The sequence below is a fragment of the Mytilus trossulus genome, chromosome 9 (assembly GCF_036588685.1).
Source record: "Mytilus trossulus isolate FHL-02 chromosome 9, PNRI_Mtr1.1.1.hap1, whole genome shotgun sequence".
In the NCBI taxonomy this organism is placed as follows: domain Eukaryota; kingdom Metazoa; phylum Mollusca; class Bivalvia; order Mytilida; family Mytilidae; genus Mytilus; species Mytilus trossulus.
Genome location: NC_086381.1, coordinates 61,557,862 through 61,580,010, shown reverse-complemented (window position 1 = coordinate 61,580,010; position 22,149 = coordinate 61,557,862). Strand labels below are relative to the sequence as shown.

General features: G+C 33.0%; 2 protein-coding genes across 2 annotated transcripts; both read right to left on the bottom strand.

Annotated features, from left to right (window-relative positions):
- Positions 1-4,763: 4,763 nt before the first annotated feature.
- On the bottom strand, positions 4,764-10,690 carry LOC134683194 (uncharacterized). Its single transcript, XM_063542338.1, has 5 exons — positions 10,586-10,690; positions 9,349-9,504; positions 8,238-8,700; positions 7,163-7,323; positions 4,764-6,091 (listed from the first exon to the last, which is right to left on the bottom strand). The coding sequence occupies exons 2-5, from the start codon at positions 9,494-9,496 to the stop codon at positions 5,481-5,483; spliced, it is 1,383 nt and encodes a 460-aa protein (XP_063398408.1). The 5' UTR covers positions 9,497-9,504; positions 10,586-10,690; the 3' UTR covers positions 4,764-5,480.
- Positions 10,691-18,592: 7,902 nt separating this feature from the next.
- Positions 18,593-21,850, bottom strand: LOC134684091 (uncharacterized). The gene is made up of 3 exons (XM_063543372.1): positions 21,424-21,850; positions 20,265-20,422; positions 18,593-19,848 (listed from the first exon to the last, which is right to left on the bottom strand). Exons 1-3 carry the CDS (start codon positions 21,828-21,830, stop codon positions 18,662-18,664), a joined length of 1,752 nt encoding a protein of 583 aa, XP_063399442.1. The 5' UTR covers positions 21,831-21,850; the 3' UTR covers positions 18,593-18,661.
- Positions 21,851-22,149: the final 299 nt, after the last annotated feature.

Sequence of the window (22,149 nt, the reverse complement as noted above, 5' to 3'; positions counted from 1 at the left end):
GCCGCACTCTCCATATGGGCATCTATAAGCCTTGGGCCCTCATTATCAGTATACCGGTTTTGAAAACCCCCTCTTTCCCTTCCTGTATCCCCGGCATTGTTATATCGAGATCGAGGTGTTCCCCTTCATACCTGTAATCTCTCGTACCCCCATAAGCACTCATGGGCCTGTCCCATTGGTCCTGGTGCGTCCCAATGTTTTCCCTGAACCCCCGGTTAAGTTCCCCACCCTCTTGAAAATTGAGATGCTGGGATGGAGATGTGGACACTGCCTCCCTGGCTCTGGGTGTTTCTACTGTTTGACTGGGATACTCATTCGCAGTTTGCCCCCTACCCCTTGCCTGTATGAGGCTATCAATCCGCTGCAACTTTTCCTGATGCCCTATCTCCTCCTTGCAAAATTTATTAGACCACCTGTTGGGTGACAAAGAGGTACTAAAATCCATAGATTCTAGAGCTGCCTCAGTGATTCTCATATAAGGGACCTCCTGTAGGTCCTCCAACTCTAGAATCCCATTATCCTCCCTCAATTTCCAGATTTTTGCTGCAATTTTAGCCCCCACCCCTGGAATTGATAACAACTCTTCAAAAGTGGCAGAGTTTATGTGGACTCTAGTCATGTTTACACTTGGAACACAATAAATAAACAATAAACAATTTAGGTTAAATTTAGGGCTTGGGCAGGGGTATCTACTGAAAAGGGGTATTTATAATATAGAACTGTTATAGAACAAGTCAGGAATATGACAGTTCTTGTCCATTCGTTTTTGATGCGTTTTGTTTTTTGATTTTGCCATGTGATTATGGACTTTCCAAATTGATTTTCCTCTGAGTTCAGTATTTTTGTGATTTTACTTTTTTTGTATGGTTTTATAATAACACTACTTTTTTTAATTGGGGATCAAGCTTATAAGTTGACCCCAGAGGAGTGTATATAAAATGGCAAGTGTATGTGTATGGGCTGTTTTTAATTTGACACTTAAAATTTCTTTTTTCTGTCTACAACTGGAAGATTTGCTAATTTTGGTTGCAAATGGAAGTTAAACTGCGTAGGTCAACTGAGTGCAATACGCGGCGGAAATTGGATTGGGGTTTACAATTCTCTACAAGGGTTTTGCAGAACAAGTAAGGGGTTCACACTTGTTCCTACAAGGGCACCGCAAACCGCTCGGAATGAAAAAATCCCTAAAAATAAAAAAAACGGTGACTTAAACTTAGCCACACAAGGTTCCCTTCCCGGTGCTTTAACTCTCCCTCCCAATTAAACTAACCTAGCTAAACTATGGTTAGCGAAAACTGAAAATAGGTGACCTGTCGGGGATCCATAAAAACAACATGAAGGTGCTGTTTTGGCCCCTTGAAAATTGCAATTTCGATGTAAAATTCAACTCCCTGAGTGAATTGGTTCGAAAACAAATGCTCGCAGCGCCAATGTAAGCTTTGTTAAACTTACCGTGACGATATCTGAAGGATATACTACTTTGGTACTACTATTTGGAATCGGCTAGAATCAGCGTTGATGCTTCTAGTTCTGGTTCTAGGTTACAACTGACAGATCCGAAGCGAGGCTCTTTCGTCTTCCGGATCTGTCTCCCCCATCAGTGGAGCACCACCGACGACCCCGCGGTACTACATAATTTTATTTTTCTATCATGTTTAATTGATGCTCATGTAGCGCAGTTACTGCGTCTGAATTTGTTTAATAAAGTTCTGAAGTTCGGAGTATTCAGGATTCCTCTTTCTTAGTATTGACGGAGTATATTTGACGTTATAGTATTATGTGGGTATCCAAACCGTGAAAAGTCGGTTTCAGTTCACTATATATAAAGATTTATAATCGATGCTATTAGGCAGAAAAATACTAAAGTTTGAATGGTTTGAATTAATTATGACATGTCACTAAAATAACAAACGTATGTCCAGGTGGTGTTGATTGCTATCTTTCAAGACAGATGCAAAATTGCTTAGGCCTTGTCAGTTCTTTTTTTCTTACTAATGACTTTGAATGTTCCTTCGATATTTTTCGCCTTTTATTTACAAGGTCATACAAGTAAAATATGATCAAAACAGTGTGATAAACTATGTCTTCCTTGTTTCACACTACATGTAGATAAAATCATGAAAATATAAGTACGCGTACTTGAAATAAGGAAAGAATACATGACATACTTGAGAATTGGCGCTCATAATTTAAGAATAACGACAATTCTACTTAATAAGTTTACACACAAGAAGAGGGGAAGTTGGTCTGTTTACTGCATCATAAGAGGCATTAGTATTCAAGTCGCCTTAAACATATCAAACTTTAATAGGTATCATGAAATTGAGTTCATTCACATATTATTGTTTTTTTAATTGTTATAATGAATTTTGATAGATGAATTACAGAAATTTTATTCAATATCCCTTACCATTTAACTAAATTAACAAAGAAATCAAAGTGTGTCTTATTAATTTAGTAGGGAATTATTTCTGGCTTAAGATATTTATTCAACTAAAAGAATTTGCATTATTTGTAAATACATTTCCAGCCTTATCTGATTGTTTCATTACGGTATGTATATATTTATTAAAAGTTACAACTGATTGGTTGCAAATACTCATTAATTTTGTGTTCATCACGATGATGAATGATTGTTTAACGTCCAGAGTCAAATTAAATGCATTTTAAAGTAGTTCAGGGACATAACAAAAATCATTAAAATAAAGGCATCTGTAATTTACCGCTGTTGAAAACTCATAAATTCATGGAGAAAAAACAAATCGGGGTAACAAACTAAAAGTGAGAGAAACGCATCAAATATAAGAGGAGAACAACGACAATTGCCAAAACTTGCTTAGATTATTTATGAAAAAAACATATATTGTTGTGCATAAAAAGTAAATTATGAGACAAAATCCTTAAATAAAATATGAGAAGATAGGTTTAATAATATATTATAAGTAAAAATGAAAATAGTCCAGCATAGATTGTGTACTAAAAGAATAACTTCCCTTAGATTGTTTGTTTGAAAAGATGACCATAAAAGCACAAATACTTGGTATTTACTAACAAAAACCGATAATGAAATAAATAATAAGTTTTCTTTATATAACATGTATAGTTAAATAGTTATCAAAGGTACCAGGATTATAATTTAGTACGCCAGACGCGCGTTTCGTTTACACAAGACTCATCAGTGACGCTCAAATCAAAAATATTTTTAAACCCAAACAAGTACAAAGTTGAAGAGCATTGAGGATCCAAAATTCCAAAGAGTGTAACCAATATATTGTATATCTGTCTCCAAAATTGCAGATTTGTGCAAAGAACTAGACAGATTATTTACTGTGATTGTACAATTCGTGATGGCGGTATACACATACATGTACACTTTCTAAAGGAAAAAATACACGTTAACGCAATATGAAAATTAACCCTGTTTTGTAACGAAACGACAAGTTGTTCCGGATTTCAAACGTGCTTGTCCACACGATAACCGTCAAGAAAAACAGTTGGTAACATGATATGAATATGTTTCTTTCATATTTTTATGATTGTAAAACTACTAACGGTAGGGGCTATACTTAATTTTCATATACTGATTACATGTGCATTTGTGTTTACTCAATTTGCACGCCCATACTGTTATGCTTAGCTTAGGACAAACAGTTATAGACACCACTAATTGTGTGTGGCCATGCCAAAGGTGTTGATTAATAATATATCATTTGAAGCCTTTGGCTGATGTAAATATGACTTTATTTTCACATTGAGAAGCATATCGGCCGTGGATTTTGTCAATATCCTTCTGTAGGTCGGTATGACTATAATGATATAATAGATAAAGAAAAAAAAACCAACAAATTAAAGATTTTGACAATATTTAATATGTTCCTAAATTATTTGTTGATCACACTTATATACACAAACAAATGGTTTTATATTCATAAGTATACAGCAATGTATAACATAATTTAAAATGAAAATTTATATGTTATGTTCAAAACAATTGCTTCTGCAGGGCAAATTTTTCTATTTACATCGTAAAACCTATAGCTGCCTGTCTCTAAATTGAAATTACAAATTATGTTTGGCTGAACAAAACCACATTTTTTTTTTAAATACATAAAAAAAAAATGCACCAATGTGTACATTATTGATATACAGGTCTAGCAATTAGTAAAATATATACATGATCAAACGATTGGATGCAGGAGTGGACATTGAACGAACCTGCAATCGATTCTTGTTTCCATAATTGATTTATAAATACTTTGTAAATCAGTGTAAGAAACCTGGTCAACACTTAAAGTGTCATGATATTGATTAAAAAAAAGTATTTTCACAAATGTTTCCTTCAATTACATGAAAATTATTTGAGAACTTAACTTTATATGATTTTTTTAGAGCTTAGTTTTTCATCCGAATGCAAACAAAATTTCGACAAACTTTATTTCCGATTGTCTTAACATCCATGAGGCTGCTTGTCAGATTTAAGTCTGGTAAAATCTATTATTTGTCCTTGTGATAATCTCCTCTGAGACTGAAAAAACATAATATTGTTGAGTTCTTTCAAAAGAATACACGCTTCATATATGTACATACCTCTATTACTTCAATTTTTTATAATGTCTGTGTCATTAAATAGCAAATTGCTTAATTGATCGCATAATTAGTTTAAACAACGGTTTAAACAACAATTTTCCTAATTGCAAGTGATAATGAAAATACCAAAGAAACATTGAAAGCATAAAAGTAAAAAATGTGTGGGGAACAATGTGACAAAAATTGACAAAAAGCGACAATATACATTCCCTTCAACAAAACATAGATGACAGTACAGGGAAAGACGATTGAGAAACAAGAGGCACAGCAAAATCTTTCGATGATCTAAAGTGAGTGTATAGTGTTAGCAGTGACATAATAATGTTTCGCAATCAATTTAATCGTGTAAAGTTAATACTATCGTTCGTAGATGTTCAAACGATTAAGGTGTAATGCCACCAAGTCATGGTACGTCACATCCGGTTGTATACAAAAACAGGTCATAACAAAATATTCCATTGAATTTGACAGTTGTTGGTAATTAATCCTACATTAAATTGCAGTAAAACATTTCTGTGTCATAAACATATTTCTTGGGTATTTCAAAACACCATTACTTTTGATTTGGGATTTCTATAGAATATTTCGGAATCTTGAGGTTACATGGTGACTAAACCTAGTACACAGATGAAATAATGGTATAAATGAGATTGGTTAACTTCCAATGATGGTTATTTTCTTATATGCAATGACTGGTTATGTGAAATTATTTCTATAGTACTGGACAGGATAAAGATAGTCATGCCAAGTAATTCTTTATTTGAAACAAAGATAAATTCTGCTTATTTTTTTTAAAAGTGCAAATTTAATAACGCCTAAAAGGTAGTCAAGATTATGGTTACAACTATGAAACCTATCAGTTGCTATAATCATGCTTGATTGCGAAATAGTTTCTATTCAGATGTGTTTGTATCGTTTGGTGTATGCTGTTTTTTACGTAACCGATAGTAAAGTAACAGACACGACGGTTGAACAATGAACCCCAAAATGACAACAATGAATACATAAGGCACAATCCCTGTATGGTTTGAACACGCGCCCCCAATCTTTATCGAAAGTAAAACCAAATCATCACTGTACCATAGATACAACATGCAAGCGTTTTCAAAATAAAATAAAATGTAGTAAAATGGAAAGAATATTCTCCCACAGTGTTCTTTCTTGTGGCACCGATAAATGCGAGAAACAGAAAAGCAAAATATGTTGCCAAATATTCCCAACAATAAGTCCAGAACATTGTTTCCTTTACTGCAGATGTACATCAGTCCATGTAGAAGACGATAAGCTATAAAAAATGAAACATAATAGCTATATTCAGCCATAATAAGCGCAATTAAGATGATACGTGGCACAATTTCAGCAAACCGTGATATCCAGTGAATGACTTTTATTAAAATGCCATCTTCTTGGTTCTGTTTCGTCTTTCGATATTGATGTTTGAAGGCATTCAAAGACCAAGCCAATCCTAAGGAAGATGCACTTATATTCATATAACGAAGTATCTCTGCAACAAAAATCAGAATGTTACTGGTGTTACTATATGTTAAAAGTTAACCATAATGATTTGGTATGCTACATGTATACATTGTGACTGAACTTAACAGTCATTTAAAGTGTACAGCCACAATATACTTTTCGGAAAACAATTGCATGTATTCTTATGCCAACTCAACAAATTTGCAGCAAGTCATATTGCATAGGGCTTGAAGAACTGATATTTTTAATTACGACTTAAAAAATACACAATAAATATTTATAATATTATAATTTCTGATGAACACCTTATTCATATAGTTGATGTTGATATTTTTTATCCAAAGTATTACCTTTTTATTTTCAAATATGCTAAAAAATGAAGTTCGTGTGTAGGTATATATCATGTTCCACAGAACATGCTACGAGGTGTTCTGAAAACATATATGAACGACTAAAATGGCATAGACCCCTATTTTTAATCGATCGGAAGATAACCAGCAAATTAGGTAATGCAACAAAACAAACAGAGGAGACTTATCATATGTTTTTTTTAAACAAAGGGCATATGTCATTGAACAATAATTTCTAAGACATTTGAATTAAATAGGACATCGATTCATTACATTAAAAAAAAACTATATTGAAATTTTTAGAATCTTCTCCAGGCTTTTCCAATAAAAAAATGTCAAATTACGTTGATAACAACCACATCGGATTCCATACAAAATGTTATGTGTGTTTGAATATGTGTATGTAAATGATCTTACAAAAATAAAAAAAAAATGAACAAAGTACACATATTGAAAGGCAAAACACAAATGCTCGTTTGGTAAATCATTAACACAAGTTATTTATTAGAAAATAAAATTTCATTAAATAGAAATACAAAACACTTTTAATAAGTTAAAGCGATATTTACTAATTCAATGAAGAGGTCTGATATTTGGGGGTGCTTTTAATTGCTTTTGACATGTCTTTTTTCTCGACTAATACTTTGCATTGTTGCGTCATATAGTGTTATCTTTATCTTTGCCTACGGGTAAAATGAAACTAATTGTCTTTCCCTCTTCGCTTTAGTTTAATTTCTACAGTTACTTACTTGTTTGAGTAGTGGCAGTGAGCGTATTCGTAATTGACAGGTATATTTGTATTGTTAGCTGTGGAGCTGACTCTACTGTAGCTTCGACGAGAGTAAGGTAAGCTAGAGTATATTCCAATTTTCTATCTGGTTGTTTCCCTTGTGCGAGTGCTTGAGCATGCCTGTTATTGTAAGTATTACAATAAATATTCAACTACGAAACCATGAAAAGATGGAACCATTGAACGTTTACACATTTGACATGCAACATTTGTTTTTCGTATTAATATGGAACTATTCTGCTACGCGTGTATATTTATCTGCGAAATTTCAGGGTTTTGAGAAGAACACCATACGTTGACTAAATTACACAAAAACAGTACATCTTACTAGTAGTTAATACCGCAACTCGCCATTCTACAAGGATATGTAAGTGATTGGTGGTATGATACCTCAATTTGCAATTAAGTATACCAACAAAGTCAATGCAATACATATTTTATTGACTATTTAATTGTAAGCCTATTGTACATGCTGTACTTGACACTTGAAATCGGAACATTTATGTTATAAACAATTCGAGCTGGTAGTGTACAGTATGAAGTGTCAAACGGTTTTTAATGCATTTCTCAGATCTAATTTGTGAACAGATCTTGCACCACATTTAAAAAAAAGAAGATATTAAAATGAAAAATCTGTTTTAGATATTTTAAGTCTGATCTTGACCCTTCGACCTCTTCTACATGTGTGACCCTTCTAGAAGATATTACTCTGAATGATCCCAGAGAGCCATACTTTTCATTGTCTTTGATCAATCATCTAATATTTTTTTCTTTTAGCTCATGTTTTGCTTTTGTTGAATTCCCCCAAAATTTATTAAATAGTACCAATTTTCATTCAAGATATATACTCAAAGACACTTTTAATAGACAATTGTTATTAACATAACAGTGTAACTGAGTCCTATCTTTCCTTGATTATGACATTTGAAATTTACAATTTTTTTCTTATTGATTATGTAAAACGTGTTTAAATACATATGATGTGTGTTTGTGTTTTCTTTACAATAAACATATGTTAACATTACATAACATACGTATATGTTGGCAAAAATACTGCATATAGACTCAACAGGAATCCTGATAGTATCTTGATTGCCACGCCGCAACATCGACATTTATTTACACATGTTGCACAACAATTTTCAAAATACGTCGTGATGACTTTTCCGGATACTTGCGTATAAAAATACGCCGCTATAAAGAGCACTGGCAAGACGGTGAAAACCAAAACTACGAAAAAAGATGATAATTCTCCAATCTTTGCGTAATGTATGAGCAGGAACACATCAGAAATAGTATCAAAAAGGTAAAAGAAATATGTCAACAAAGTAAGTGCAATATGGAGTGCGGCCTCCTTCAAAGACTCATGCTGAATGTACTTTTCCTTGGAGCACAGTCGATAACCAGCTGCATACAATATAACCAGCATGACCATAACAAATATCATAATAACCATTGTTTTTACTTCTGACGATTCATTTATCGATGACGATGTGTCTGTAAATATATTTTAGTGTAAATTAATAGTATAAGTTTATAGCATAATAATCCCCTTTTAAAACGGATGTGTTAATAATTATTTTTTTTATAAAATTTCTTTTTGTAACTAAGAACCTTGCGTATTGAACATTTAACACCATCTTAAAGAATTGCATGAAATGCCAATGAGATGTTAACACGTCTTTTTGTAATTAAACGCGTTAAACTATTCAAAAGTAGTACCTTTCAGTGCACAATACGAGTATGCCATTCAAAATCTGCAAACAGATATTATTGTTTGAGATCAACCGTAGTTCTTTTAGAACGTGTCGCATACTGGGGATATACATCACTTTTAAAATGAAAGGGCGAATTCTGTGGTTTGCCGTACCGGTGAAAATTGGATTGCAATCAATTTACTGATTTAAAAGAATTTAGGATTGGTATGTTCACCCATTTTTTTTTAAAGATCCATGTCTAAGATTATTCATGCAGAAACTCTTACACCCATGTCAATCAAAAAGTAAGATAACCATGAAGATATCTGATGATTTGTTTGGTTGTCTGGATTGCAAATTGTTTCGTGTGTAGTATTGTTAGGGTCAGAATAAATATGACTTATTACATGTATTTGATATCAACAATTAAAATGAAATATCTACTCACCTGATGTCGTTGTTTTGATACTCCAAAATGGTGTTGTGATGGTATTGTTCATGACCGTTGGCACAGTTTTAATACAGTGCATAAGGGTCAAGCTGTCTGTGGTATCTTGATGGCCACGCCACATGATATTGGAAATATTTACTCTCATGGTCAAACCTGAAATTAACAAAGATATCTGTATAAATTGCATATATGTTGCATTGTTTGCCAAATCATTAAAAATAATGAGTTTGTTTTTATCTTAATTTTCAGTCTGATTTGTATAGGAATATTCTTGTTTGAACAGAAGGGTCGCGATTTAAAATATATGACGCTTACACCAAATTGCCAATTAAATAGTTATTTATTATAATTTTAATAATGATTTGTCACGGTTATAACCTAATTGCATATATGATTGATGATAAAGTAGAAAATTATTATGAAAACCATGTACGCATGTCCCCTAATTCACGTACACATTACAATATAACAGTGAGTACGAGAACATGTCACCTTACATGGACACATTATTCTGACTCCTAACACAAAAGTGTTGCTATCTCTACTTTATTCAGTTCAATAAGCGTTTAATCAGAGCTTACAAACTCTATATGACTTCGTTTGGTCATGTTGTTGATGAACTTCACAGCCATTCGCACTCGTAGCGTGCATGATACAACTTCATAATCAAGACGGTTAATTATGAGTATCACAGAGTTGATGTCATGAACATTTATTTAAATGCTAAATTGTTATTCATTTCTGCTCATTGAATTCCAATTATCTTAACATTAAACACATCTAAATTTAGTTTAAAAGGAAAGGAAGGCAAGTAGGACTTAATATAAAAATTAAGAGTCGCATGTACATGTATGTTGTGTAGGAAACTGACCACAGTGGCTCTCTTTGTAGTTCTATCAATCATTTGACAATTTGTTGTTACGATGTTGGAATTGCTGTTTAATGTACTATGGTAATACAATGTATATAATAAACAAGCACATATAAATGCGTTATACAATTGAACCCTACTGTGTATTTAACACTATGAGCCGGACTAAAAATAAGCTAGAAAAACACGTATTACACTTCATAGAACCTGATATGACTTCGAGACAACCAGTAGTTGCTCTTACTCTTAAGAGACCTGCGTGGTGAAGAAGTAACAACTACCAATAGAACGTCTATTGCCAGTCATGCACCCTGTTTACACAACTTTTCGCGGCGGTTTTGAACTTATTTTTAATATACTTACCCCAAAAAGTAATCCTCAGTTATAAAGATGGTTTTTTTTTCTTTCTTTCTTTTTATAATTAACAACTGGACCTTCACATGCAAACGATTTATATTAGTGGTTTATATATCATTTAGCTATTTATAGGCGTACAAGTGGTTTCAAAGAAAAGCATTTGATTGGGGCAAAGATACATAAACTGTAAGCATCTTCCTCTTTTGTATGTAGAAACATCTAGTTATAATGGGAATGTTTTAAGATTGCTATCTATTTCCTACCATGTTTCCGTAGATGTCTGCAGTGATTTGCTTTCAAATAACACAACACTTGACTTGGTAATTGATGAAATGATATTAATGACTTCTTTATGTAATTAATAGGCATGGGAAATATTGTAATACATACTGATCATATTCTTGATGACTGAACATTGGGCATTTCCAAAAAATCTAAATATCACCTTAAAAATATAGAATACAAAATAGATTGCAAGGTCCCCAGTACAGTTAAAGTCATATAAAACTTCAATTTATAGAACAAGGTGAAAATGTTCAAGATACTTAGATGGTTAAGGTTTACTGAAATAGACCTGTAGAAGTAAACGTCATTTTTCTCTTATAATCGAAATAGTAAAAAATGTACAGATATTGAATTATAAATATCCCATACACTAAATCGTATATATTTTTCAATTAGTATTGACCTTAGCTACATAACGTCGGCAAACTACACAAATGTACAAGAGGAAAACTGTGATTGTAAACACACGTATTCTAGCTTGAAGGTGAATAGAAATGACTGATACTTAGACATATTAAAGAACACATTCAATACAACATAGTTACCAACTTTCACGTAAACAAATGGGAACGCATGGAAAATCAAGTAATATATGTATTATAATTCCTGGCAGCCGTAGATTTGTTTTCAGTAACCATGGGTTGGACTATTTCATCATGAGCGTTAGCGAGGGGTAAAATACTTATATAACTGCCCCATCCATGACTGAATAAAAACAAATCTACGGCTGACATGAAATATTTCGATTTTAATGGGTCGATTCGATAATTGGGTTTACCTTACATTATTCACAATACTGTTCAGGTTGTTCCGCTTTACCCCCAAAAAGCATGATAAGGTTAATAACAATAGATTGTCATATAAGAATAAAAACAAATGTTGTGGATCTGTCATGTCGCTTATCTGTAACGCTTTCAACGTGCTCTGTTCTATTGTTTATCAAAGTCACTATGAGGAAAATTTTGTAACAAGTTAGAAAGTTTATAAGCTTGTAATCAAAAACCACTAAAGACATAGTTGTTGTTGATAGTACGATATAGATATGTAATAGTAAACATAAAAAAAAACACGTGCAAACAAGGCGTTTAATTTTGTCTATTTTCATGGAAATTTCCTCTTTTTTATTAGCATTGGAGTTCAATATGTAATTAATGTTATACGTTTTTATGTTCTTTTAATTTATTGTTCAAACTTTAATGTACCGTCCAGTACTACAGAAAACAGACACAGCGTTTTTTGTCTCATTTAAAGACTTGCATGTATACCTCAAATTTGACTTTAGCGTTAATATCAGGGGCGGATCAAGCCATTTTAAAAAGGGGGGTCCTAGCCCGGACAAAAGGGGAGGGAGTTCCAACTACATGTCCCCATCCAAATGCACTGATCTTCCAAAAAGAATGGGGTCCATCCCCAGGAACCCCCGCCCCCTGGATCCGCCACTGCGCGAGTACGGTATATAGCTCAATACATTTTTTTATAGTTTCATCCATCAATAATATCCGTTTATTGTTAATTTTATCACAAACAATACATCAGAGGTTTTTTTTATCGTTCGGCTGCAGTCCTGTTGACATATGTAAAATATCTCCAATATTAAAAGTCTCTGGATCATAGTGGGTGCCATATTACCTTTTTTTTCTTTCTAAAACGTGTTTTGTATATAGAAATAAGAAGATGAGGTATAAGTGCCAAATGAGACATCTTTCCAACAAAGACATAATTTAGTAAAGTAAGCAGTCATAGGTGCAATGATGAAAAGTAAGCTATTAATGACCCAAAAATTATTTGTGTAAAACAATCCAGACAAAAAAATAACAACAGAAAAAAACCGGCCCAATTAAATATTAAAGGACAAGAAATCTATCCCATGAAACAAAAGATATATTGTATAGGAGCATGTGTTTCAGTGGTTGTCGTTTGTTTATGTGTTACATATTTGTTTTTCGTACGTTTATTTTATATGATTAAGGTCGTAAGTTTTCTCGTTTTAATTGTTTTACATTGTCATATCGGGGCCTTTTATAGCTGACTATGCGGTATGGGCTTTGTTCAATGTTGAAAGCCGTACGGTGATCTATAAAAGTTAATTTCTGTGTCATTTTGGTCTCTTCTAGACAGCTGGTCCATTGGCAATCATACCACATCTTCTTTTTTTATTATAGATCCAGCGCTGCAATTTTCACAAAACATATAAAATTGTCCACCTTGTCGCATATACATATGGATAAAATTATTACAGCTTATTTCATAATGCATGTCGAGCAAGACTTTGCTTAGCTTGATTGATTTGTTTGTATATTGTACAAAATATAAAATATACAAGTTTAACTATGCCTATATATATATATATATATATATATATATATATTGTTTAACGATGTCAATCTTTTTTTCGAAGCTTGTATTAACAATTATACAAGCAAAGCAACTAAGTTTTACTTTGCAGGTATAATAAATCAGCTGTAATGATTTTATTCAGTTTGGCAAATGTCCGAGCCCGTTAAAAAACAAACAAACTGAAACTACAGTGGCTGACTTCACTACCTTCAAATCAAAGGAACAGTTTGGAAGTCCCATATACTGAAATGTAACAACAAAATAGATTTTGTTAACACTGCCATGTATGTAAATATTTCTTCGCAATTTTTACGAACACAAATTTCCAGGATCCCACATTTGCCTTTAGTTATCTATACGAACATTGTTGTACTCGTGAATGTCAGCACCGGCTGTTATCGACGGCTTATTTTACACTAGTAAGTTTGTATCATGGGTAGTTGTATTTTTTCGCTGTTGTTTTGTTGCTGTCTGGTGGACAAATACATGAAATCTCTGTGCCATCATCAAACATGTTAATGGTTATATTTCGGGTTATTCAAACACATTTTTCTCCGCATAGAAACAACTCGTCGTTAATCTGAGCATGGAAGTAATACTTTATATCACGAACTAAAAATGAGGATACACAAAATGAAAAACTAAGTGAAATTATGCATCTAGCATTGCACGAAAAAATGTGTAGTAATTCATCAAATAACACGTGTTCTTCGTTGATTGTAAACACGTAGTAGTCCATCATGCATTGTTACTCATTAAGTGGATTGGTCAAAAACAAAGGTAAACAATTACATGTGCGAGAACGTAAGAATGCTTATTTATGCATTTCCATATTATGTAGTGGTCCCGACCTGTTTAAACCAGGTGTAATACACCATTGTTATTTTTTGTTAAAAAGTCAGGAAAATGACAGATGTTATCTACTTGTTATTCATTTGATAAATCTAATCTTTTGATGTTTTCATTTGATGGCAAAGTTTGGTTTTTAAATTTGAGTTTTGTCATAAGTAGCTGAAGGCAATGCTCGATAGTAATTATTATTTGTTGTTGTATGTGCTTTACAGAACGTTATTTTCTAAGAAAAAATAAAAGTCGGTACGAAAATTCCTGAGACGTACTGAATACCGCAATCTTTAAAATTGTATCAAATTTTAAAGATGCAAATGAGTGTTTCTTGACAATGCAATAGACACTTCGTTGCTAATTTCAATCAAATGGATGCTCAGGAACAGTTAAAATAGAAATTGATAAACATAAAAGTTGTATTCTGTGTTTACATTGTTTCACATTTAGTTATGCTTGGTCTTTTTCTTTAAGACTGGATTTGTTTTGTTCAGTTTTGAAAGCCATGCTGTGATAACAAGATGCTAACGTCTTTGTCATGTATTCTGTGATATAATTACGGAGGGCGAATGGTTTTTTTTCTGGAATCAACGCTTATCCATTGTATCTATAACTTAAACTATTGTGTTAGTGTCTTTGAAAAATAACGCCTATTCTTCAATATAAGGTATTGTAAGTGAGTTAAAATAACCATGTAATCGTGTCAAATTAATGGTTAAAACAAAAAATACAAATATCTTCTAACATAACACGTCTGTCCTTAAAGATCTTCATACTATCAGGCATCTGAATATTGTCTGTTTTTACAAAACAAGATATCTTCGAACTTTTTTCTATTAAAAATGAAAATGGAAATGGAGAATGTGTCAAAGTGAACACAACCCGTCAAAGAACATGTATATAGTGCATATAATAAGCATGTTTCCGAAATTTCTAACAGATAGCATAATTCTAGACACATCACGATTTTCTAGCAAAGGAATTTACGAATTAACAGTTGTAAAATTATGTAGTAAACCAGATGAAATCATATTATATTAATTTACAAAACAAAAATGGACAAATCATGAAAATGTAATTTGCTTTGTTAAATAACCAACTTTAATCCAAAAATAAACGACCAAACTCGCTTATATTACAAAAATTATCCACAATTACATACAAAACAAGAACAACAACTGCCAAAGGAGAGAATAGGGACAACAAAGAGAATTCAGTTCAGGGATTCGAACCTAAAAATCCGTACCTTGAACTCATGTATCTTAACCATGAAACCTCGGAGCTACCAATTCATACCATTTGTTTGCTTATTATGTATATATAAAGGTAGAAGCCATGTGTGTCTGTTGTACTGATGTATATCATATACTCATTTATATGTACACATGGAAAAAAGTATTGCAACACCAAAATGAAATTGAAAAAAAAAATACTCTTTATTTTTTTGTGATATAATTTGGTAACATAGAACTAGTTAAACATTATTTAAGTATCACCTGAATTTAATCAATAAATATTGACTCGATAAGTTTTCATCTGCACATGCAGCTACTGTATCCGTAAACAGCAAAACAGATGTTTTTTATCCTCATTGTTTTCAACACTTTAAATAACCAAGTGTTGAAAGTTATGTGATTGACACCGTGTAATGGGTCCTCGACAACTCTTAACTGCACCAAGTTGGCTGATTATTTGCATGAGAGAAGCAGATATGTCGCTGTAACAACTGCACGTATTGTTGGTCATACCCGTTTCACTATAAGCTGTTTTGAGAATAAAAACCAGGCAATGAACGATGTTACAGACCTTCCGAGATGAAGAAGACCTCTTTACCATTTGCTAGGGAAAATTAAGCATTACTAGTATTAAGGTTGGACAGAAGGAAACCTATTGAATACAATACAATTCTAAAAAGAGAGTGATGGGCAAACAGGAGCCTTTTAACATGTTTAACAAGAACTGTTCGAGATCGACTCATCACTACTGGTTATCGTGTGATAAGACTATTTTATAGACCTTTGCATACGAACAGATACACAGTTTTCCGTATCCAATGTAGTGCAGAGCTCGCCAAAGTTAGAAATTAGCATCGTGGAGGAAGATCCATTGTTACAATGGAATTCGGATCATCTTCCTTAGACCGATTGTAGGCCGGATTTGAACCATATCGAGCATATATGGGACACTAGTGGACGGAAAGTGCGCGAAAGGAAACCCCGTGCAAACACATCATGAAATAAACAATGCCCTTCATCACAAATTAGTCGATTTATGGCAGAAATAAGAAGACGTTTAGATGCGGTTATCCGTTTGAATAGAGGCTGCGCTCAAAATTCTAATTCTTTGGCGTATAACGATCAACCATGATGTGAACAGTCATCGGAAAATTAATTTTGAAATGTCTGACATTGCAAAGTTCGACTACAGTAAAAGTTGTAAAATGCATTTTTTTGTACAAAAAAACACTTCATTTTGTGATTTAAATTGTGGTTATATTAATAATTTTTTGTTTCAACATTTTTTGTTCGTTTTAATGCCAATGTTATCATAAACTATGTTTCGATAACATTATACAAATATTGTAATATATTTCATCCAAAAAAAGAGGCTGATTTTTCAAGTTTTTAAAAATCAAGGTGTTGCAATACTTTTTTCCATGTGTATATATAAAACAGATTTTTAAATCGTAACCGATTGTTAGTCAAGAGGTTTTGTCGATACTCATAGACGGGTTCGAATCCCAGTGAGCATGGAGAAGGCACATAGAAATCACAAAAATTTAAAGTAAGTTTTTAAATCAATGTCATTAGTGAACAGAACTAAGTTAATCAGTCAATTCAAACTTAATGAAATAAGGCACACAGAGGAAACAAAAAAATCTAATATGGTGAGCCCATTTCAGCGACAGATTTCGGAAGCTTTGATTCTAGAAAAAGAATCCACGGTAAATGAACACAGCACCATAATGTTTTAAATGGTCGATAGTTGTCTTGTAACTTCAAATATGCATATTTATCTTACCTCCTATACATTTATAGGAATATGATTGGTTAATAGCGACCTCGTGGAGATCGTGTATATTCAATATTAGGTTATTAGGGAGGCGGGGCTTATTTCAATACACGGTTAGTAATGGATTTACACTTTATACATTGTTTGATTATTAAAAAAGTATTGAAAGATCTGTTTAGTATTGTTATATCAAGGTTGTAGATAATAGATATTTGTCGTTTACATTAGTTTTTATAGTGCAGACCAATTGAAGAAGGTTCTTAAAATTGAGCACTTGAACACTTTTGATACAGAAAAAAGAAGATGTGCTAGGATAGCAAATAAGACAACTTTAGTCTAAATTCGACAAATAAAGATAGTCGGTAAGATAAATTCGTTACATAGTGTGCTAGTGACCTAATATGATATATACAAGGTAAGTAAGTTCCATATGGGGTTCGACCTTCGCTCTCACCCAAATTTACTGACCCTGTCTATACTATATTAGGTCACTAACACATTGTGTAACTAATAGTGTCTTTAAATATTAAGTGAATGTGTACGAGGCTACGAAACAGGTGTGATGCGAGGTTTAGTGGGTTATTTCTCCTGTTTCGAGCTGAGTTCAAATACAGCTGGTATTTCAGACACTTAACAGTTATTGTCTTTATCCTGCAATTTATTTTGTATGGTTTTTGCCTTCAAAGATCCACAAAACACACATTTATTTTCGATTCAAAATCCCTTGAGACCCACGTGTGATATTAAAACACATTCAGGTTAAGACGGGTTCGCCAAAACATAAAATCGAATGGTCAACAATAATACATCGCTTATGATAAATAACTATCTATTTTAACATGACAGATAATTTCTACTGTAAACACAAATAAAAAAAAGTCATTGTCCAGTTGGAAACAGAAGTGTACGAGTTGTCCTACGCTTCAGAATTTTGAACTGGATTTGACATTCACTTAACATGAAATTGACATGGTTGATTTTGTTACACATGAATACGTTTTGAAATGGATGATTGTTGCCGTAAAAAATACTGCTGTTCATGTTTGACTGTTTAGAAAATTGGTTCTATTCTTATTGCTCTAAAAGAAATGTTTGAAAACAAACAGAAAGTATAAAAGTAATCGTTAGTTCGCGAAAGGTCAAACAATACGTCATTGGAATACGCCTGTAATACACATTATGAGGTGGCACAATGTTATACAACACTCCTCAACAGCAATACATAAACGTAGGTCGGCAGTGGGCAAAGATTTAAAGCGATATCTGTATAGTATACAGGATACAGCATGTCGATATATGTATCTGTAGTAAAAAGACACCCAATTTGCAGGATACATGTTTTTATTTTCTATTGTATGATTACAAAAACGGTATAATTCACAAGGTTACAAATATTTCAAATAATGTTATGGAAAGACTTATTATAATATTTTTTCAAGCAAAAGTTCGGAAAAAAATCATCGCAAAGGAAATCGGAGGACTGGATATATATTTTAATGAATATGTGTATCCATTTTTCATTTTTCATTTCCTTGCATACCATTTTTATTTCTTGTAAGCGTAAACTATTAAACAGTATGCACGTATGTGCTTCTATTATTCATATTAATATCCACTAAACCTGTATTCTCCTTGACTGTTATATTGTGTACCAGTAAACACGGCGCCTTGAGTCATCGATTGCATGGATGATTGATACGAGGAACTAACGTTTCCTACAAATGTCTGATTGTGAAATGAAGAAGCAAAATGTGTTTGCCGATTGCTCATGTTGCTTTCATAACATCCTCTTTGGGAATGGTAATCATTCCACTGTTGCAATGGATTCATATTGTATTGTTGAATTTGCTGAGACTGTTGGGATATATTTTGATACGGTTCACTATTCCATCTGTTATTGACATCCGACTCATATGACTGAGTAACGTGTAGCTCTTCCCTTGGATATCGATATACAGGTTGATTATTTCTCTCATATCCACAATATGGCTGCATTTGTGAGTCATTTGCATATTGACTATCAATATCATAAGGACTGGCCACTTGGCCATCGTGAAAATTGTATGTTTTCAGTCCATCTTGAAAGCCATGGTTATCGAATTGTCCATGATTAGTGAAAGAGTCCGAATTAAGGGGATCAGATTGGTGGCATTTTTCCGCCGACATGTTTTGAGAATTTACTTGGGGTTGTTTCCCACGTAAACGATAATATAGATACAAAAATAACAGTTGTACAACGCATAGGATACTGACAAAAACTATAACACCTGGTGCCCACCATGCATGGTTTGAACATGCCCCTCCAATCTTCAATTGAAGTAAAGCCGGATCATCGCTATACCAAAAGAACAACATAATGCCATTTTCTATGTAATATATAATGTAATAACCTACGAAGAATTTCCCTCCACATTGTTCTTTCTTTTGGCATTGATAAATTTTTGATACAGAATAGCAAAATATGTTGCCTACTATTCCCAATATCAAATCGGGCTCCTCTAAGAATCTGAACTTTTCATCAATAGCCCATCTTTCACAAAGGCTGTACATGCATCCACATAAAAAGCGATACATTACGAAAAATAAAACATATACGCTATATTCAGCAGTACAGAGTGCAATTAAGATAATGCGCGGCACAATCTCAGCAAATCGTGATATCCAGTGAATAAGTTTTACACAAAAGCCGTCCTCTTTGTTCTGCATCTTCTTTCGATTTTGATGTTTAAATGCATTCAACGACCAAGCAAGTCCAAGGGAAGATGCAATTATGCTTAGATAACGAATTATTCCTGTAACAAAAGTGTGTATTATTTACTTCAGTAATGCAGAAACACAACGTGTTGATATATCATAACGTATGCATTTGTCTTAGTTTATTACTTCATATCAGTATGAATCAATGAATTTATATGTTTCGTTAATTATAAGTGTATTTAGTGTATAAGTCAGCAATATGTCATCTTGAAAATAATGTTTAGGCAGATAAATTTGCTATGATACCCTTTGTTTGTTTTCATTGAATATTTGCTTTGCACTATTAAAAATATTCCAAGGAAGCAATAGTTCTTCATAACAAGCCTTTTTTTCAGCTACGATATTTCACATGTTGATCTACTCAGGACAATTAAGATGTTAGTCTTCAACATATTAAATAGAATAAAAATGCTATACAGACATGCATACAGATACATCAATAAATAAGTACCTGTGTAAGTAGTGTCAGTATGGCTGTCAATAATCAGCAGGTAAATCTGTACTGTTAATTGTGGAGCTGACTCTAGTGTAGCTTCAACCAGCGTAATATAAGACGTTAGATATTCAAATTTAAAATTTGTTTTACCACGTGCAAGTACCTGGGCATACCTTTAAATATACATAAATAAAAATAAAACATTATTTCGTTATCCGTTTAAAACATATGTTTCCCAACTTATGTTTGGTATGACTTGCAGAAGGACGGTATGTATATTACGATATCCCCAAATTACATACCTAAAAGGGAATAGTCACGATCTCCGTGTGATTGCTTTTAACGAATTGTACCACTATAAAATGTAAAAGAAGGTCTTATAAACATTCAGATCCAGATTGCACATTCTTATGGTCCTTGACACGTTTTAGGTGGACGTTTTTTCAAATGGCAATGTCATGTTTGAAAAAAAAATGCACATATTCTGTCAAATAATTAGATTTTCTAAATCTTAATTCATTTATGCTGTAAAATACTCGTTGCTAGAACCAATATTGCTTAATACGTTCGCTGCTATTATTCGACAAATGCTGCAGATTAAGTTTCGTAAAAGTTTGTTTTTTCACCCTGAAATGATAATTATCACGGAAATATTACCAGACCATCCTCTTTACTTTGGAATGGTTTCAGAACGTGTATGAAATAAATAAGATTTCGTTATAGTAATCATACGTTTTTTGATTGAGTTAAGTCTGCTAATTGATATTTTATCGTATGTTTTTATATGTTGTGATGTTATGCTATTGTTTCAGGAAAAAGGGAGAAGGTTTGGGCCCATTAAAACGTTTAATCCCGCTGCAAATGTTTGCACCTGTCCTAAGTCAGGAATCTGATGTACAGTAGTTGTCGTTTGTTTATGTAATATATACGTGTTTCTCGTTTCTCGTTTTGTTTATATAGATTAGACCGTTGGTTTTCCCGTTTGAATGGTTTTACACTAGTAATTTTGGGGCCCTTTATAGCTTGTTGTTCGGTGTAACCCAAGGCTCCGTGTTGAAGGCCGTACTTTAACCTATAATGGTTTAATTTTTAAAAGTGTTATTTGGATGGAGAGTTGTCTCATTGGCACTCACACCACATCTTCCTATATCTATATATTCATTAAAATACGTACGTGTATGTTGGCAACAGTGCAGCAAATGGACTGCAAACGAGAACTAACACCAAGCCAAACATCTGGAAACACAGTTGCTCTCTACATGATAGCTTATGATAGTCGCATTCTAACTTTTTGTGATGTTTTGCAAAGAAAATAAACGCCAGAAAGAGAACTGGTGCGAAGGTAAAGGCCATCACCAATGCAAACTTCGAAGTTTGTCCAATCGCAATGTAGTGTAGGAACAGGAACACATCCGACAGAGTATCAAACAGGTACAGGACATATGTTAATAAAGTCAGTACGATATGAATAGTTGCCTTTATGCAAGAATCATGATAAGGTTGGTTTCCAGAGCAGCACATTCGGTAACAACCCGCATACAAAATTATTAACATAACCATACCAAAAATAGCACAAACCATACTGATTATTTTGATTGTTTCACTCGACGTTGACAATGCATCTGAAAAAAATAATTTTACCCTTCATTAATGGTTGTACCCGTACCTTATGAATTTGGCAGGTCCTGTGTTTTTGTCGTATTACAAATATACAAGGAAACAACCATTTGATTATATTTGGGATGACAGGGGTTCTGACTTCATTCAAATACATTGTTTTAACCAAGAAGAGAAGGAAGAACAATACGTATGGCATACATGGCATAGTGAACCCAATTTAATTAGGTATTACAAATATACAAGGAAACAACAATTTTATTATATTTGGGATGACAGGGGT

Bases quoted from the DNA above. Each gene is read 5' to 3' on its own strand.
- LOC134683194 (XM_063542338.1), bottom strand. From the start codon at position 9,496: ATGAGAGTAAATATTTCCAATATCATGTGGCGTGGCCATCAAGATACC. The intron at 7,324-8,237 runs GTATGTTATGTA...TTACAATAACAG, and splicing joins GTATTTTTGCCAACATATAC to GCATGCTCAAGCACTCGCAC. The intron at 6,092-7,162 runs GTAAGTAACTGT...TTTTTGTTGCAG, and splicing joins CACTGCCACTACTCAAACAA to AGATACTTCGTTATATGAAT.
- LOC134684091 (XM_063543372.1), bottom strand. From the start codon at position 21,830: ATGGTTTGTGCTATTTTTGGTATGGTTATGTTAATAATTTTGTATGCG. The intron at 20,423-21,423 runs GTACGTATTTTA...GTATATTTAAAG, and splicing joins GCACTGTTGCCAACATACAC to GTATGCCCAGGTACTTGCAC. The intron at 19,849-20,264 runs GTACTTATTTAT...CTTTTGTTACAG, and splicing joins TACTGACACTACTTACACAG to GAATAATTCGTTATCTAAGC.